This window comes from Gymnogyps californianus, chromosome 2 (assembly GCF_018139145.2).
Source record: "Gymnogyps californianus isolate 813 chromosome 2, ASM1813914v2, whole genome shotgun sequence".
Lineage (NCBI taxonomy): Eukaryota > Metazoa > Chordata > Aves > Accipitriformes > Cathartidae > Gymnogyps > Gymnogyps californianus.
Window position 1 is genome coordinate 103,312,456 of NC_059472.1, and position 18,043 is coordinate 103,330,498.

An 18,043-nucleotide genomic window follows, 5' to 3' on the forward strand; every position below is an offset into this window, starting at 1 on the left:
CTGGCCGCTCCTTCTCTCCCCCCAGCCAAACATGGCAGTACCAATTAAAGGGATTCCTTTTCCAGCGTCACAATTTAAAATGTAGGAAGAAACTAAGGGTAGATCTGCTAATTGTTTCCTACAGAAAGACCTGCCAAATCCACTGTGCTATTTGTGCTGCAGCTTTCACGTTGCACTTCTTTCCATACGTTAAAAAGAAAGGGTTTTTGGATGTTAAAACAATCGTCAGGGCTAGTCCCTCAGCAACATTCCTTTCACAGTAGGACAGCTGTACGCAAAAATATTATTTACAGACATTTGTAATAAATCAGGCAGTTCTAAATGCGTCACCTCCATCCTGGCCATGAAAGCAGAGAGAGAAGAAAAAGTGCATTCACTCTTTTACCTTGCCGAGAGCTGTTTTTCTAAGGCAGGCCCACGTCTATGTGATGAAGTTCAAAATAACTAATATTTGCATTTGCATGTCCCGATGCTGCAATAAATATACAAAAGAGATGACATAAAGTCTCATTTTCTCTTTCATTCCGGTGACATCTGACAATGGTGGGACTCATGAAGCTGCATGTATCCCCGCTGCCCAACTTAGACAGCAGTCTGCTTGTGGCCTTTCGTACACGTTTGTGTTTTTCTAGGCCTGCAGAATGGAAACCTTACGTTTTGTATTATTTTTCTAATTTCTTTGCTGTTGAGTTTTGAAGCCGCAAGGAAGAAAAAAAACCCTGTTATTGACCAGTGACTTCTGTATCAGTGAGGCACAGGAAAAATGACCAGGCAAAACCAATTTCTTCTAAAAGACAGGTCCCCAGAAAAAGTGATAGCTGTGGCTTAAATCTGTTTGCTTGAAAACAGAAACACAGTAAATTAGGAGGACCCAACACACCACTAGAAGCAGCTCCAGAAAACTGTAGGTGGGACCACTGTAGCTGGGCCAAACCAACTGTAAAATGGAGTCAAAAGCTACATTTCCCAACCTATGGCCTTGCCTTTTGATCCAAGCAGCAGAATTATGACAAGCCAGACTAGGAGTATATTAAAATGAAATGCTGCATGGCTGGGGAGCTTCCGTAATACTACTGGTTTTGTTTTGTTTTGTTTAATATTAATGTTGAATATGACTTACTGCATAGGTAGTGATCAAAAGGCCTCATAGGTAGCAGTATTTTTGTCTGAAAGTCTGGAAAACTAAGGTGTAGCACAGTTGCATATTTTGTCCAAACTAGTGGCACAATAAACTCCCGGTGGCTTTCCCCCATTGCAGTATCATGCGCTCTGGATTGTGGTTCCCCCTTGAAAAAAGCTAAGTGGACTCCTGTTGCGGGTTACCCAGATAGCCTCCTGGTTGGGCAATGCATTTTGAGAGCTGGTTTTCATATATGCAGTGCCCCTTCAAAGCGATTTTTTTGCAAAAGTCATTCTTTTGTAGGCTTGGGAGAGGAAAAAAGGACGGAACTAGATATCTTTTTCTTTTGTCTTTTAGATGGTCACCATGTGTGGGAAATGGAAGCCAAAACCGACAAAGAAATGTGCAAGCCAGTAAGTCTGCCTTAAATATTTTAACATCAAGATGAAAAATATATATTGCCTTCTCCAGCACTGTTACTAAAGAGGGATTTCCAAGGCTTTGGCACTGTGTCTCCCCACTGAAACAGAACAAGTACTTAGGCCTCCCCTCCTAGAAATCTTTCTTTAATGGGAGCGTGGGGTAAAAAGCCTTCATTGGAAGCTATCCCAAAAGTAGGAGAGACCATTTGGAAAATATTTTTTCATTGTCCAGGATGGGCCAGCCCCGTCTGCTCATCTTCTGTCTTGCTGGGTCAGTTCTTCCCTCTGCTCCCAAAGCAATTTCTGATCATTTTCCTTGGCTTTTGTCTGCCTTCGGCAGAAGAAATGTGAGTCCCCTCACAGGAGATCAGCCCCACAGTTGGAGAAGTGTGGCTCCCTCAGCCATGACTATGAGTGGGAAATATGGTCACTATTCCACCTCTGCAGGAATATGCAACAGTTTGTTAACTGCAAACCTGCTGGAGACATGCAGGCAAACAATTTAAAGACCTCAGCTGAATGCAGGCCAAATGCTAAGACGAGCGTTCCCTTTTATTCTTTCAAAAAGTGCCAAGGGACGTTTTGATGGTCATAGCAGATTTTACTGTGCATTTGTGTAAGCTGATGCCCTAGCAGCTAAGTCATTCCTTAGCCCTGTGCTGGAGCATTTGGTTTCTGACAGTGGAAGATCATCTACATGCTCTCCAGCCCTTCTTCATGTAGCGCTAGATGTTCTTGCAAGATCTCTCATCCACAGAAACTAGCATGCTTAAAACTTCCCGAGTTGTTATATGAAAAAACATTTCACTGTGGAGAATGGAAATATTTGAATAATCATATGCCTGTCCTAATTCTCCTTTCAAAGGAAGTTGTGTTAGGGTGAGATATACTGGGGATGACCTGCCAGCCAAGCGGTTGTGCTTTCTCCTCCTGAGTTAGAGACCACGATTTGATTGTGGTCCCAGATTCTTGTCAGAGGCAGGAGGGGTAGAGCCTTGTCCATACGCGGTATCATATTTGGTGTCCAAACAGAAGAGGTGAAGGCTAGTGATTTTGTAAAGACCTGAGCCATGCTAAAATCTTATTTCCCTACTTCTGGAGTCCTTGGCACGGACACTGGGGGCGGCGGGAGGCCATCCCTGCCCACGAAGCCCACCAGTTCCCCTGCAGAGAGTGTGTTCCTCCTTGTGAGCCCAGGCACCTCCTTCTCAGGGTTAACATGTGAATACTATTGTACAGCTTGACTGCCTTAGTCATGCCTTGACTTTCTGATTTGTTGCTTTTGCAGAATTCATTGGTGGTTGAGATACCACCTTTCCGCAATCAGAGAATTACCAGCCCTGTTCAGGTCAACTTCTATGTCTGCAACGGAAAGAGAAAGAGAAGCCAGTACCAGCTTTTCACCTATCTTCCTGCTAATGGTAACAAAATATATTCCTTATCTCTGCTAGTAAAAATGAGAGATAATGATGATTACTTAGAAAGATATATGGCTCTGATAATTCTTTAGTAACATGAGTAATTTGGAGGTATACCTGGTGCTATAAAATGAGAGTGAGAATCAGACCATTAGAGTTGCCTTTCTCTCTGCTGCCCACACAAGAAACCTTCTCTGCAGATTATTTTCTTTCATATCGGTGGCAGAGACCTGTTGGAACAACAACTTTTTCTGCTTTTGGGAGCTGAAGAGTCCCAGCACAAACTCACATGTGTAGCCACAAATTGTGAACGTGTGGAGCTCTCTGCTAAGTTGCTATCAACTCTTGGTCTGACTTTGTGGCCCCAGAGGGTATGTTGCATTTGAATAATACTTCTGAATTTGCACCACAGCATTGTAACCGTGCTGGGCTCTGAGCTGGAGGTGGTGTGGGGATTCTCCTTCCAGTCATCCTGCACCTCACTGTCTCACGCAGGGTGAAAACAGCGCTCCAGGCTGATGCCGCTCTTGGGTAGCGATGAAAAGCACAATGTGGATGGCGATCAGAGTGCTCCATACAAAATGCTTCATGTAGAGGAAATGTTCAGAAACATGTGTGCCAGGTTTTTTTGGAAGCTTATATTGGTGTCTGTGACATGACAATAAAGTCACTCATGCTAGCTGAATTCCAGGCAGGCTTGTATGAAGATTTTAATAGCAAGTAAATTTAGATTTTTTTTTTTTTTAAATTTGAAATGGCTCTTTTTCTGAGAACACTTTTTCGGGGAAGGTAGGAAAAAAGGGTGGTGGTTTTGTTGTTGTTGTTTTGGAAGGAAGATGAATTAGAAAAATGATTAGGTTCATGCTCTTTCATAGACTTTCCAAGAGAAAATAGTCCTTCTGAGGGAAATTCCCACAAAGCAATACTTGAGTCATGTCACATGACTTGAAGAGACCTGCCAACTTTTTGCAGGTGAAATCCCATAAAATACACATTTGGAATTTCACCCAGTTAGCTTGCTTGCACTCCAGACTTTTATCAGAACTTTAATTTAAAATAAAAGTACAGGAAAGCTGACATGGGCAACTGACTGCTTATTGTGTATGTGCTGCATAGCTATGCTTCACTGAATCAGCCTACTTATGCAAACTTCATCCCCAGCGGGTACGTCTGTGTATATTTAGAGACTATTCATCTCTTAAATTGGAAAGAAAAAGAGTTGTTATTCTCTTGCACAACACTTTTCAGCAACAAAAATCTGTTGTAAAGGCCAACAGGTATTGCCTTGCCACCCAAGTTACCCTCATAAGTATTTCAAATACATGCCTGTTGTTAACTGCTGTTTATTAAGCAGCATCTTTCCTCTCCAACCTTTACATAGGCCATTTTTCACCATTTTATTCTAAACCATAGGAATAGTATCCACTGCTGCAAAGTTGGTTTATGCTACCACCATTCTGAGTTTGAAACATTTGATGTTTCATTTGAAGTGAAGAGATGGGAGTATCTGCCTAGGGACAGGCAACAGAGAACCAGCCTAGGCTTTATTCTGCAAAGACATCTTTAATTATGGTAATTGTTGAAAACACTGGGAATCTTGTTTAGTCTGCTGTACTGATTTAAATTCATGTGAAATCTTTTCGTTTCAGTGTAGGGAAACTGAAAGAAAAAATGTAACACCAGAGTAGGGTAAAGGGAAGCAGGTATTCATAGTAAATATGCCTTCCCCTCATTCCTGTTTGGTTCTCCACTCATGTTCTCTTAATATAAATGCATATGTGTATATAGGTAATTGAAAAACATCTTACGTTCTTTGCAGACTCTCTCATAACAGTGGTAAGAGTGAAAGTGCTTCTGCAATCATCAGAATTAATAATATAGTATGTTTTTATTATGCCTGTGTTGTAGCTGTAAGGTTTTGCCCTTATGTTGCTGATGGTTGTTTCCATCATGCTTTTCAAAGATAGATACGATCACCTTGACTACATATTCAGAAACCATGCACAATGACTGAATCAGTCATTTACGCTGCTGTATTTCTAGGAGTCATTTTAGGATGTTCTGCTTTATTTGATTTCAGTCACAACATTCTTTTAACGTTTCAAGACGTTGTAGAAAACCAAGGTTTAGCTCATGAAGAAAAAAAGACTTGAGTCAACAACCACTGTGTGATCAGTGTAAAAAAATGTAAAGGAGATAAGCACTATTTTGGTACGGGTAACACTTTGTCTCTTGTTTAAACAAATCCCACGAACATAGAAGGTGTAGGCTTTTGACAAGCAGATGTCAGAGCGATCATCAAGTCTAAGATGTGGTTTTACACAGATGAGATGGTATCCTGTAAGCTTCTTCTCCTTCTGTGCTTTAGGACTAGTGAAAATGCTAACATTTCAGTGCCAACTGGACTGTGCCAAAGCAAAATACCGTATATGGACTAAAGCCTAAATATTGTGTCAGCCCGCTGGCTGTGCTCCTGGGGTGGGTGTGGGCATGCGCAGACGGTGCAACCAGTGGGAGAGCCATGGGCTCGCTGCGCGGCTCCTGCCCCGACCACAGAGCAATAGGTTTTTTTTTTCCTGTAGCTCCTGTTTCTCCTCGTTCCCTAGGGGAAAACAGCCAGTGGATCCAGGGACATGTGGCCTCACTCATCCCACCTCCCGTGGATGGTCCTATAGCGTCTCCATGGAGTACAGCTCTGTGACGTGCAGCCAGCACAAGCTGCCCTCTCCAGCAGAGTGTTACGGTTTCGCCACCGTAAGGCTTCTCCCGTGCTGCGGAGATATGGCAGGATCGTGCTTTTCCTCTGTGTTAGCTCAAGTGTTTTACATAGCAGGGACTTACTTGGTGAAGACGAGTTCCTGCCTCAGAAAGAAAAAAAATGCTGTAAAAATGAAAATCTTACTGCTCTGTAAATGAAAAGTTTAAATAACAAAACAAAACAGAAAGTAGAGGCTTCACAAATGAGAGCCAAGGTCTGGAAAACGGGCTTGCTTAAGTCTTTGGCTTGGGACAGACCATAAACCTAAGTACTCATAATCCACTTTTAATTGAAATTTTGATTTAGTGTTCTGCTGAATTTGAGCAATCCCTGAATCCTGTATTAGCCTATATTGTACAGAAATGACTGTAATGTCATTTTTTTTTTAGTATCGCTTCAATATTACGCATCGCTGAGCAATTGCATATCAGTTTTGTCCTGGAGCCTGCAGGCTGTAGGCTCTTGAGAGTCCTCCCCAGACATGCCTGGCACAGAAATTTAAGTAGTTTCCATGCCATTCTGGCACAGGTGAATTCCCACAGCTCTTATGGTAAGTACTAATACGTTTGCATTGCCACGTCCTATCAGAATATGAGGAGGAAGGCGCAGGACCGGATGCTGCAGTCAGGAGCCTGAGCAAAGCACAATGAGCAGACGCTTGGATATTCGGCTTTTAAAGTGCCTCCACTGCTGCAGCTCTGTGCAGGCGTGCTCTGTGGCTCCATTATGTGCAGCAGAACATTTCGGAAAACCATTGGTGAATCCTGCATTTGTGAACCCTGCCCTCTAGAAAAACGCTTGGTTTTCATTTCTGTTTATGACTGCGTATCATTTTGCTTCTATGAATTTATTATACCATTGGCCCATATATGCATTTCAAACAGGAGGAATGGTCTTCTGAAATCACTAGGTGTAAGCAGTAGTGGTAGCATTTGAGGTATAAACTAATCTGGAGAGCCTGAAGAAGCACACAAGCAACAAGACATGCATGCTGTGGTTCCAAATCCTGTGCTTTCATCTGCTAAGAAAGCTGAAGGAGTTCTCCAGCTCAGAAGACTTTAAACAACACACTGAATGATAAGGGTTAGATCTCTGTTTATTCAGATTTCTTTTAAGTAGGTACATCAAAATAGAGGAAATGTGTTCAAGAATTTATTTTTCGCAGATAGGAGCAAATGCTCTCTATGATTTCTGTTATCTAATGAATATTGATATCAAGAAAGGTGAACACAGAAAAGTTTTTCTTTGAGTTTTATTTAGACAAGTAGTGATATTTGACTAAGCAAAGACAGACTAGTTTGTCAAGGAAATACTTAAGATGGAAAAAGGAAAGTTGATGTGTTTCTTTTACTGGAATGAAAAATATGCTTTTGCAAAGAGTTGATGATAAAGTATTTCCAGTTTCTGTTTCTGTCAGGCTTCTTAATTGTCAAAGCATTATTAAAAAATCGTTTCACTACTTCTAGTATTTATTGAAATGGTGTTGATATGCTGGGCAGTTTTTATTTTGAGATGCGTTTCGCCACCCGTAGGGCCAGATTTCCAAGTGCACAGCCTTCACTCGTAGAGCCAGCTTTTCGGCAGTTTCTTTGGCTCCCTGCAGGCACCTGCACAAGCCCCCAGGGTGCTGAGCTCCTCTGAAAACCTGGCCATGTGGACAAGAGACTTGGTGGGGATGGAGGTCCTTTGAATCTGCGGGTACAGAGCTGTGCTGAGAGCCTGCCTGTGGTGACTAGATGTGCCTTGTTCACAGCCCGGCTGCGCAAAAGTGAAGCTCTTGGTGTGCTTCTGAAAAGGGTGAGCAGTGCCCACTGCACATTGCTGTCAGCATCCTCCTAACTTCCTGCCTCTGCTCTAAAATTATCTCGTGCCTGCCCTACAGATGAGTACAATCAGCAGTTTTCTAGTGATTGCATTGAGCAGCCGTGCCTCTGTTTCACCTCGGCTCTTCCGCCCACACCTCACTTTCTAAGTTAAAAGGCGACATCGGCCGCCTTAGCAGAAAACAATAAAATGAGAATGCAAAGCGTTGCTGCTCTCATGTGGCACAGAGCATGGCTTTTGCTGATCATCTCCTGACACCTCTCACCTCTTGAGTATTTGTTGAGTTTTCACGCTCGAGGCTGGCAAAATTATTAGCCTAGCCATGTCTGCAATAGGGTGGTAATTTGGGGGCGGCTGGGGAAGCGGTGCCAAATTCAGTGCCTGGGTTGTGAAAGGATCCTAACCTGCGGCATATGCAACATGACTGCAGCGGCGCCACGGCAGGCAGCACCTCGGCGGCGCCTTGCAGCTGGCCTGGTGAGCCGGAGGAAGGGGCATGGAAGTCAGTAGGAGTGTGTTACGCCCAGGCCCACCTTAGGTCAGTGCCATGTTCCCGGGGCTGCGTGCGAGGGGACCGAGCGTGGCCGAGCCAGGCCTGAAGCCTCGGACCTGCTGGAAGTGTTTCCATCCAGCCCAGGGAGCAGCCGGGCTGCCGCAAAGCCTGCACAGATCAGGGCAGGGCAACAGGAGGGACGGGGGGGAAGGTTGGCCCCAGGGTATTTTTTTTTTTATTTTAGGTGAAAATATGAATCATGGTTGCTCATTTTTACACTATGTGCTGTTACTGTTTATTTCATTTTGGCTGCTAGGTGGCTGATTGTTACTTTTGACATTTAACAAAGTAACAAAAAGCAGGCGAGATTTTGTCGGAGTCCTGTTTCCATTTAAGAGGATCACAAAATTCATCATCGCCAGGCGCATCAGCCCCTCCGCTCTCTTCCAGCAGCCGTGCGAGGTCTGCAGCAGAGCAGAGGAGACACGCGTTACGCTCATCAGCGTTACACCCTCGTGTGCTTTTGCTCCCAGTTGCTGGGTCCCCCCTAGAGCTGCCCACGCTTCATCCAGGTGACGTCCCGTTTTGGCCGTGGGCCGGAGCCTAGCCAGCCGCATCCGACCTGCAGATGCAGTTGTCTTGATCTTTAGGGGCAAAACTCTGCCTCACTGTGTGGTGCTCCATCTTCATCTGGAAGGCCAAGAAGGAGCATTACCTGTGTGACGTCCCTGCGACAGGCAGGAGTGGACGAGCACTATATAGATGCCCCTGGCTATGTCTGACCAGCAGGCTCTGTCGCAGCAGCAATGATCACCCATAATAGTTAACTTCCAGTGCATAAAGTTGTCTTTTGGCAGTACCTTCCTTTTCAAATATTCCTCTTCAGACGACAAAACTCAGCCTGTAGTTTTGGTCACCAAACCCCTCTGCATGAGCATTTCAAGGACTCCCTTCCTTACTTCCCAGTGATTTCACATGCATATGTTGGCAAGCATGGGGCTTTAGGATCTTCCAATTAGCTTAAAAGCCAAAAGGTAAAAGTTGTGTGAGGGACAACGGGGTTTAGAATTACATGGGCTGGATTACAGGAGATGCTTATTTTGTTCTCCTCAAGTGGCTGATCACCATAATTAATCTAGCCCAGTGATTGATCCTAAAGGGGATGCAGTGGTGGTGGCTGCTGGAGGTGAAATGCACGGGCAAGGGTGTGTTTTGCTGGCTGTGGGAGGGACTGCATCCGTCTCCGAAGACAAAGACCATGTCAGAGCCAAGATGGCTGAGGTCAGCCGAGTCCAAACCCCTCTCCAGAGAGGGCGGATCTGGGGGTAGGACTGGCACAGTAAGGAGAGAGCTGTGTCCCCACAGAACTTCCCTCAGGACTGCCAGGGATGAGGAGCATCAGGCTGCCCCCACGCTGCTGCCTTGCGGGACCCCTGCCCACAGCCCCTGCTTTCCTATTCTCCCCTTGTCAGGAGAGCAGGAGTAATGTCAGCGCTGGCGGTGTAATGTTGTGCCGCATCATCAAAAAAGACCTCACCCCAGTGAATTTTAATGTGTCTGACAGAAATGACATAGAAAGCCTTGGCTAGTGCAGCCTGGGTGCTGTGCACAGTTAAACCTCCAGCTCAAGGCAGTGGTGGAGCTGGGTGCTGTGCTGTGGGAGGAGCAGTAGAGCAGCCCAAGTGGGCATACCACAGGACTTGATTTATCCTTTTCAACATTGTAGGATTTAATAAGGTGTTATGATGGAAAATGAATCTTGCCTTTTAAGAATTTTCCCCTTTTCTTTTGAAAGAAAGCTAATGCGTATCTTCTGTACTAACACAACCCAAATGCCCTCCACCTACCTTCCACTCCTCCCCACCCGGTTTAACGGTGTATGCACCAAGCTGCCATATATAATCTTCTGTCTCATAAATATGCATTGAATAACCTAATAGTTTAACAGCTGTTGAAAAGCATTTAGTAAATGAGTTAGCTGGAAAGCACTTTCTAATCAGATAATGGCACTGTCCGAGATTATAGGCTGAGATGTATGCGCAAGGCTTCCATCTACCTGGAGGCTATTCTTGTATAAAACTGTACATATGCATCTGATCCCATAAAAATATATACACATAAACCCAAAGAGGGCAGGCAGGCATGTGTTAGAGGTAGCCCTCCTGATGAGCAGTACCAGTAGCAGTGTACTAGCAAGAGAGGGTGAGTGAGTTCAGATACTTGTGTAGATAAAAGCTGCAATCACACATGTGTGCTGCCTACAGCTTCTTGATAGCATGAGGCTCCCTTTATTTCTGAGTCACCGTGCCCTGGTTTTATTAACTAAAAAGCAAAGGCTTGGTAGTAGCTTGACCTTTAAAAAATGTTTTGGTTGAATTGGTGCCTAGGGAAAAATACCCAGTTTACGGACGGCATCTGCAAAGGCCCCTGTAGTGACTGTCTCACGAGATTCCTGGGGTTGAGTGCCCGTCCCTTGTCACTGAGATTGCCACTGCTGCAGATATGTTGGCAGGGCGTTTCAGAAAGTTTTGCTCCGCCACTGCTGATCTGGTGTTACAAAACAGGGGGATTATAGTTTCTGAGGGCAGCCAGCCCATTGCCTCTCCCCAACACCAGACTGCTCCAGAGTCAGAACGAGGGGTGAGGTCCTCGCTCTGCTCAAGCCTGCTGGATCCAGCCAATGCTGCCGCAGCGGCCAGGATTTTGTCTTTGCATGAATCCAGAGTGCCTAAGCTGTACATGGAGATGTGTCCACATCCCTAACCATGTCTCCGGTCGGCCAGCAGCAGAGCAGCAGCAGCAGTTGGGATGACCTGCGCAGCATCTTCTGAAGGAACGTCTGGTTCATGGTGAAGAGGGTGTGCTGCCTGGCTCAAAACTGACTGATGGGGGAGGATTTTGAAGGCACAAATGGCATTTCAGAGCTCAGCTCAGTAATGGAGAGCTAGCCAGCTAACTCCTCAACCTGCTTTGAAAGTCTCATCCCAAATTCTTACCAATTACGAGACGTTTAGTCCAGAAGTTGAAGAAATGTGTGTATGCATATGATGAAAAAAGTTGTGTTTTGATTTTCATATGCTAACCAAAATCTGTGTGCCGGTGCCAGGGAACTACATCATAGTCTGCGCCGTGAAAGGTGGCTATTTTGTTTGATAGGTTCAATCAAACTTAAGGGTAAAATAAATATATTATAGTGCCATAAATGTCTGCATTGATAATGATACGTGGAAATGGGAATTTGTTAGTTTAATGTTTATCAGGATAAACATCTGTTTAATTTATATGATTATATTTTCTCAGTTCACATATTTTAATAGCACCCCCCAAAAAAAAGTTTAAAAACCCATCTGGATAGCTAAAGTGTAAAAGCAAACAGACTTGTTAGAATTGTCAAAAAATACATATAATTTATATTTAAGCACTTTCTGACTCCCTTTACTGAATGTGCATGATTTATTATTTTTCTTCAAGGTTTGATATATTAACTTTTTACCTGCTAGAAAGGCCTTTCATTTAAATGTGGGCTTGCAGAACTGGCTGAAATATTTCTCCCAGATTCAGACCCACACAGAAGGACCATTGTCTTCCGCCCAGTGCCTTGGTATGATGTCATAACCCTGGTCTCTCTGAGTAAGAAGCTTTGATTTATAGCCAGGGCTGCTGCCAACACGCAGTTCTCAGAACTTCGTATTAAATTAGATGACATAATGACATGAGTCCAGAGCCTAAGAAGGCATCGTTGAACCATTGAAAACAGATTAAGTTGCTTATCGGACTAATGTAGAACTGTGAGCTCTGTCATATTTTAATATTCAAAATCGAGGACTATTTAAAATTGTCTGTCAGCTGACCAAATGCATTGTGAAGTAACAAGCATTTAAAAATACACCATATGAACCAAACTTGCATTCGTTTTTTCCTTTTTATGGCAAGGGCCTGATCCTTCAGCAGAGTAGGGTCTCTTAACCGAGTAACGTCATTACTTTCGAGTCTGAGTGTATGTAAAAACTGCATCAGCTTTTCTGTTCACAGTTTCACAAATTCTGGCTTCATTGCTGCAATTTGTTATTGGCAAATCTCAGTGTACAGCAAATTCAGTCACAATTTTTCGTTCTAGCCAGCTGAGAGTCTGCAAGACTGGGTGTTATCTCAGCACCACGGAGCATCTTTGAGACAGAATGCTCGTTGCCATTTGATATGGCTCTGCTGAATTTAAGAAACAGTCCGATTTCTGCTAAAAGTGCTTGCAGATTCTGAACAGCTGTAGGGCTTTCCAGTTAATTGCCAGTCCAGGCCTGCTGTGTGACTAGGAGTGTCTCTTTCAGCTGGCAGGTTTTTACCAAGTCATTTAAGATTTGAAATATTTGAGCTAGAAGTTAGTCAGCCTAATACTGTTCTCTGTTAAATATTAATCCTGAGAAAATTAACTATACTCTCTGTATCACGTCGCATCTCCGTGTGTGAAATACTTGCTTATGCAAGTGAGTGACGGTGGAAATGGATACGTGTTATGGCAGCTAGCTTACCGTGCCTCCACAGGGATGTATTTGAGAATGAAACCCCTTTTTCTAGCTCAGGTCTGTAAAGATTTGCAGTTAATCAAGCATGAGTCAATAGGTAGGCGGTAATGCTAGTCCACGGCTGGCCGGTGATCAGCTCTGGCTGCTCTGGAGGAACCCACTGGGTTCCTGCCTGGGAGAAAATGGTGAAGGTGGGCATGTAAGTTTTGTGTCCTCAGCTGCTCTAAGTCAACTGCAGCTGCTTGCCCCAGCTGAGGGTCTCAGCCCCCCAGAAGTCAGTGAGACAGTGAGTAGGGTGTGTTAGGAACTGGTAGCCTTACTACATGCAAGTATATTAACTTGTTTGAGTAATGCCATGGACACTGTGATGTTAAGTGGGTAGCCAGTGAGGACAGGTACAGGCTGTTCCTGCATTGGTTTTGGAAGGTGTGCCTTGAAATACCCACAGCTCCTGCCTTGCGCCCTCTGCAGTCCTTCGCAAAGTGGAAGTGAACAGTTGCCCTTTTGAAGAAAGTATATAAGGTGATTTACACCAACTTTTGACACATTCAAAGTATTTTCAGAACAACCAGGAGGTCAGACCCACAGCTCGTTTGAGTTGAGTTTGGAAGTACAAACATTGGCAAAGGTTTTTGGCCTTTGTTACTCCATTTGGTGAAGTTACGTAGGCTGAGGAGAAGCAGGTACAGGATAGAGTGTCATAAATAAACTGTTAACTGGTGTAATGTAGCAATTTGTGGTATATCTGTCCTCCACAAGTCAAGTAATATAGTTATTCATGTAAAATACAAAAGTTGAGGTCTAGCCAGAAAGGGAAGTGTTAATGTCTTATGTTTCTGCTGACATGCTCAGCTTTGCAGGTCTGATTCCAGATCTTCTGGGTCATTAGTAATGGTTTCTCCAGGGCAGGGGGCGGGGGAATCCTACAGAGCTTCCTTCTCCAAACTGGTACCCTGTGAAGACATTTACACTTTTTTAAAGGGGAGTGAGTGGCTGCCATCCCAGCTTGGTAAGATCTGTACGTTCACTCTGCACAGTGTTAAATGGCTCTACAAATGGCAAACCACTGAAAAGTCAGATGCAATTCCCATCACCATTTCAGCATTAATACCTTTTCTATCTTTCAGGGTGATACCTATTCTAGCGATGAGATTAGCGTACAAACACAATATATGATACTTAGCAAGGGGAGACTTTTTTACTGTGTTGAAAAAACACATTAAAAAAGGTAATGGAGACAATTCAGTTATCAAGTTCAGATACCTCTAAGCCTAAGTGCAGGTAGTATCTATCCATTTAAAGACAATTTGTTTCCCATTACATGAAATAGCTGATGCTCAGGAGTATCGGTTCAGAGCAATACAAGGGGACAATGTAAACAAATGTCAAATAAAATGGAGGTCCCACTTAATCTCATATCCCTCCTTCTTGTTTCCCTCTCTGGCTACCAACCTGCCATAAGCAAACAAGCTACTGTGACTTAGGCTGACTGGTCGTGTAATTTACACCAGTCTCTACTTTCCCTCTGGACTCTGAATTTATGGGCAGCCAGGAGTGTCCTTGGTTGCTGTCACCATCTCCAAGACAGTTTTTGGACTAACAGATCTGGAATAGAGTCCCTTCCACCCATCAGCCCTTTGCCCAGTGCGGAGTAGGACTTGCTGGTTATCGTCTGTTGGTTGTGGCAGGTGTATTTCAGTACAGCAACATATGCAAACAGATTCGCAATGTTCATGGCCACTAATTGGACCTCCAAATAGACCCCATGGCATTGCTTTTGTAAAGAAAAAATTCAAAGTGAAGTGACAAAAAAGTGCCTGGTGAACCAAGTAGCAAAGATGTGCCATAGAAGAGTTACAATGAAAAATCAGCCTGAGATCAGGAACCTGCCTTCTTTAAAGCCTCCAGCCTGCCTGCCACCAGGGCTATAACCCTTCCCTAGGTTATAACAAGTCAGACAACTCCAGGGTTTATTGGAGTTGAATTGCCAGTGGTTGAGCTTGGAATTATTTAGCACAGGTGTTTCTATAACAGTGATATATTGGGAAAATTCAGTGTTCAACAACCATCATATTTCCAGCTGTGCTGTGGTTAGTGCTAGTACAGTGAACCTAATATAAAACATGTGAGAATATTTGCTAGCTCAGGAACTTGTTAAAGGTATTTTCTTACAATATCTGAGCTGCTTTGTTTATCTAGGTGCGTTTCTTTGGTCTTGCATTTTCATAAAGGGTGTGATATTGGTTTTATAAAACTGTCACTGAACCTGGAATCTGCTTCTCTGCAACCAAGAGCATTAGTAGCCCTGCTAGCCAGTGTGCAGCACACGAGCAGGTGAAAATAAGATTATGAGGAATCCAATGACAGTCCATTATCCTTAGCACATTTGTCTTGAGCAGCACCTGTGCATCTGTTACATATATAGACATGTTTTTACTGGGGGTGCTAGAAATCTTGAAACAAGTGTTGCAAGCATCTATATGTAAAAGAACATAAAAGGAGCAAAGTTAACAAGAGGCTAGGGGACTGTAAAACAAGGGTAGTGAAGTGCGTTCACCAGCAGCAAAATTTGTGAGTGTTAAAAGAGGTTTTATATGTACACATGCACACACGTGCATTTTTAGGGGTTCAAAAGACTCATACACGAACATAGTAAATGGCTGGAGAATGTATAAGGGTGTTTGTAAAACACATGTAAATAAAAATACAGTCAGAGACACTCAAGCACCACGCATGTGCTCTGAGCTGAGTTGTGCAAAGATGTTTCATTAATAACTTTGTGCCACAACAGGTGGGTTATTCTAATATTCTGAAAGATATTCTCTGGTGTCACCATAAAATTCCAACAGCACCTTCAATCGATGGCTCTTCCTGTGGATCTCTTTTTGGGAAAGAAGATATATCCCACTGTGCATCCATACTCAGTTGTTGTATGCATTAGAGTTGCATCTGGCTAGAAAAAATACATCTACAGACTAGCTTAGCCCTATTATTTATAATTTTCCTGATGGAGAAAGTGGGTGTCTTTTACCTATGCACTGCATGTGTTGTAGGAGACGCAGCAAAGGCACCTCTCTCTGATTTGAGAGAGAAAGCCGATGCGAAAAAGACACTTTGATTTGAGGAAGGATCTCTTCTCTGATTTGAGAAAGCAGCTCTACATTTGTCATGGCTGAGTTGATACTCATAGACAGTCATTCTGTCCGTGTGCTGGTGGTATTCAGAGACATGGCTTGACAGCTCAATTAGAGCCTCTTTTGGGACAATGGGTAGAGCAAGCAGAGGTCTAGAATAGGAGTCAGTTTTTCTTGGTAGCCAGAGACTGAGTTTAACATTTGTTAGGAGCTGGCGGTAGCAGTTTGGATCCAACTTAGAATCACTGAGAGCTGGATGCAACTTATTGAGTATTTTACACCCATTGGCTGGTTAGTAAGATTAAACACAATCATGTAAAAACTAAATAAATGAAATCCTACTCTTTCAAAAATACCCTCATAATTGAAAACTTCTTGTACATAGTAGTTTGTCATGTATCTTTGCAATTTTACTTTCACTGAACTCTGAAAGCCCCATCTCTACCTTATTATGCTCCAGTTTACCGAATGTGCAGACATTTATCAAATGGGCCATCAGTAGCCGTAGAAATGCAGTAGTACATCCAAGTTAAAATTCTTGCTTTGATTACTACAAATCCATGGAGCCCTTGGGTCCAAAGCTTCCACTGAAGCACAGCTATTTGCAAATAGATTTTTATAGCACATTAGTGCTGGAGGAGAGTCCAAAGAAAATAGTCCTTTTCAATATTAGAACCAGCTGTGACTTTCTTGTGCTGATGACTCATTCATTTTTTTTTATAGGGTGGGAGAACTAGGCAAAAGACACACAGAGTCTTATTCAAGATGTTGTTTGTTTTGCAAAGGGTATCCTAGCCACAAGCCAACTTGATCATACCAATACGCAACTCATGTTTATTTAAAACTTTTTTCTTTTAACAGTTCCAATTATAAAAACAGAACCCACAGATGACTATGAGCCTGCTCAAACCTGTGGACCAATGAACCAAGGCTTAAGCCCTCTCTCTAAACCATACTACAGCCAGCAGATCATGATGCCCCCTGATCCTGGTTCGTGCCTCGTGGCTGGCTTTGCCTCCTGTCAGCAGAGAAACGCTGTGATGTCACCCTCTCCCAACGCAAGCCCCAAGCTGCACGACCTTTCGTCCTCTCCTTACAAGTGCATCCCCAACCCGGGCCACAGTCACCTCGGACTTCAGCAGCCTGCTGGAGGTGTCCCCACCATACAGGAAGTGCCAAGGTCTATAGTTGTGCACCCAAGCTCCCCCGAGCAATCATCTCACATCATGCTGCAGCCGCAGGTGAGTCAACATCTGAGCAGTAGCTGTCCCCTTGGTTATCAACAAACACTCTATCCCAACAGTCCCTCTTCTCCAGTTCCATCTGTTACCCAAGAGCCAACCTATTTGCAGTCCTGCAGTCCAACTCACTCATCCATAATGGGTCAACAGCAGCAGCAACTGCCGAAGGTTCACAGAAATGAGTCTCCAACAACCCAACCACTGTCATTGCCAGAGTTGCATGAGGAAAGTAATCATAATTTGGCCCCTATTCCTGTAACGATCAAGCGAGAACCTGAGGAATTGGACCAGATGTACCTGGATGATGGTAAGTCTTCCGCAGCATAGGTTTGCGTTCAACCATGTTGCTATATCAGTGAGTTCCCTTAACCCTCTCCTCCTTTTGAATCCTGGTGGAAAAAAGTTCAATTAACAGCCTGGTGGAATGGTGCGGACTTTTGCTTGGATTGTCTCTATACGAGAAAGGGCTCTTTAATTTTGTTTGCGATAATGAAACCATATTATCTAAGCATTAAATGCTGAGTTACCATAGAGCTAGCTGCATGACCGATAGCTATATTGCAATATTCTTAACCGTATGATCTTGGCTTATGCCCATGCCAGTGACCTGTGGACCTGCAGTGAAAACATATTTAACATCATCCCATCCATAATGCAGTGAAACGTCTGATGTGCAAATCTGTTCACTGGAACTAAATGATAAACTGCTCTACTTCAGTTGAGAAGGTTCAAATTAAAAATGGAGGCACATCTTTCAGTGTAACTTTTCAGTCTGGTGGCATCTGACATTAAGACTACTTTTTCTTCCATTCTTATTCTGGACTTGCTGCTGCTTTTTTTTTTTTTTTTTTTTGCTTTTGTAAGATTCTGTATGTATATGTATTCTACATGCACCACTGAAAAGTTAAAATGCTGTGATGAACTTGTCAGACTCTAGTTTCCAAAGATTTATTAGTCGAACATAATAAAAGGGATAATCTGGAATTTGATTATGTGACCTCACTGAACTGTGATTTAGCACTTGCTGCTAAGTATCCCAGTAGTATTCTGGACCCTCACCTTAATGCAGTACGTGAGTTCCCTTCCAATAGCCACATAACTTTATATAACATA

The 18,043-nt window shown here is 43.5% G+C and overlaps 1 protein-coding gene across 1 annotated transcript in view; it reads left to right on the forward strand.

The window, feature by feature from the left end:
- Positions 1 to 18,043, forward strand: part of NFATC1 (nuclear factor of activated T cells 1) — a 114,480-nt gene that overhangs the window by 66,490 nt on the left and 29,947 nt on the right. Inside the window, exons 7-9 of the mRNA XM_050892091.1 lie at positions 1,478 to 1,533; positions 2,831 to 2,963; positions 16,551 to 17,237. Of these exons, the coding sequence (XP_050748048.1) occupies positions 1,478 to 1,533; positions 2,831 to 2,963; positions 16,551 to 17,237 (876 nt within the window). The remainder of the gene's footprint in view (positions 1 to 1,477; positions 1,534 to 2,830; positions 2,964 to 16,550; positions 17,238 to 18,043) is intronic.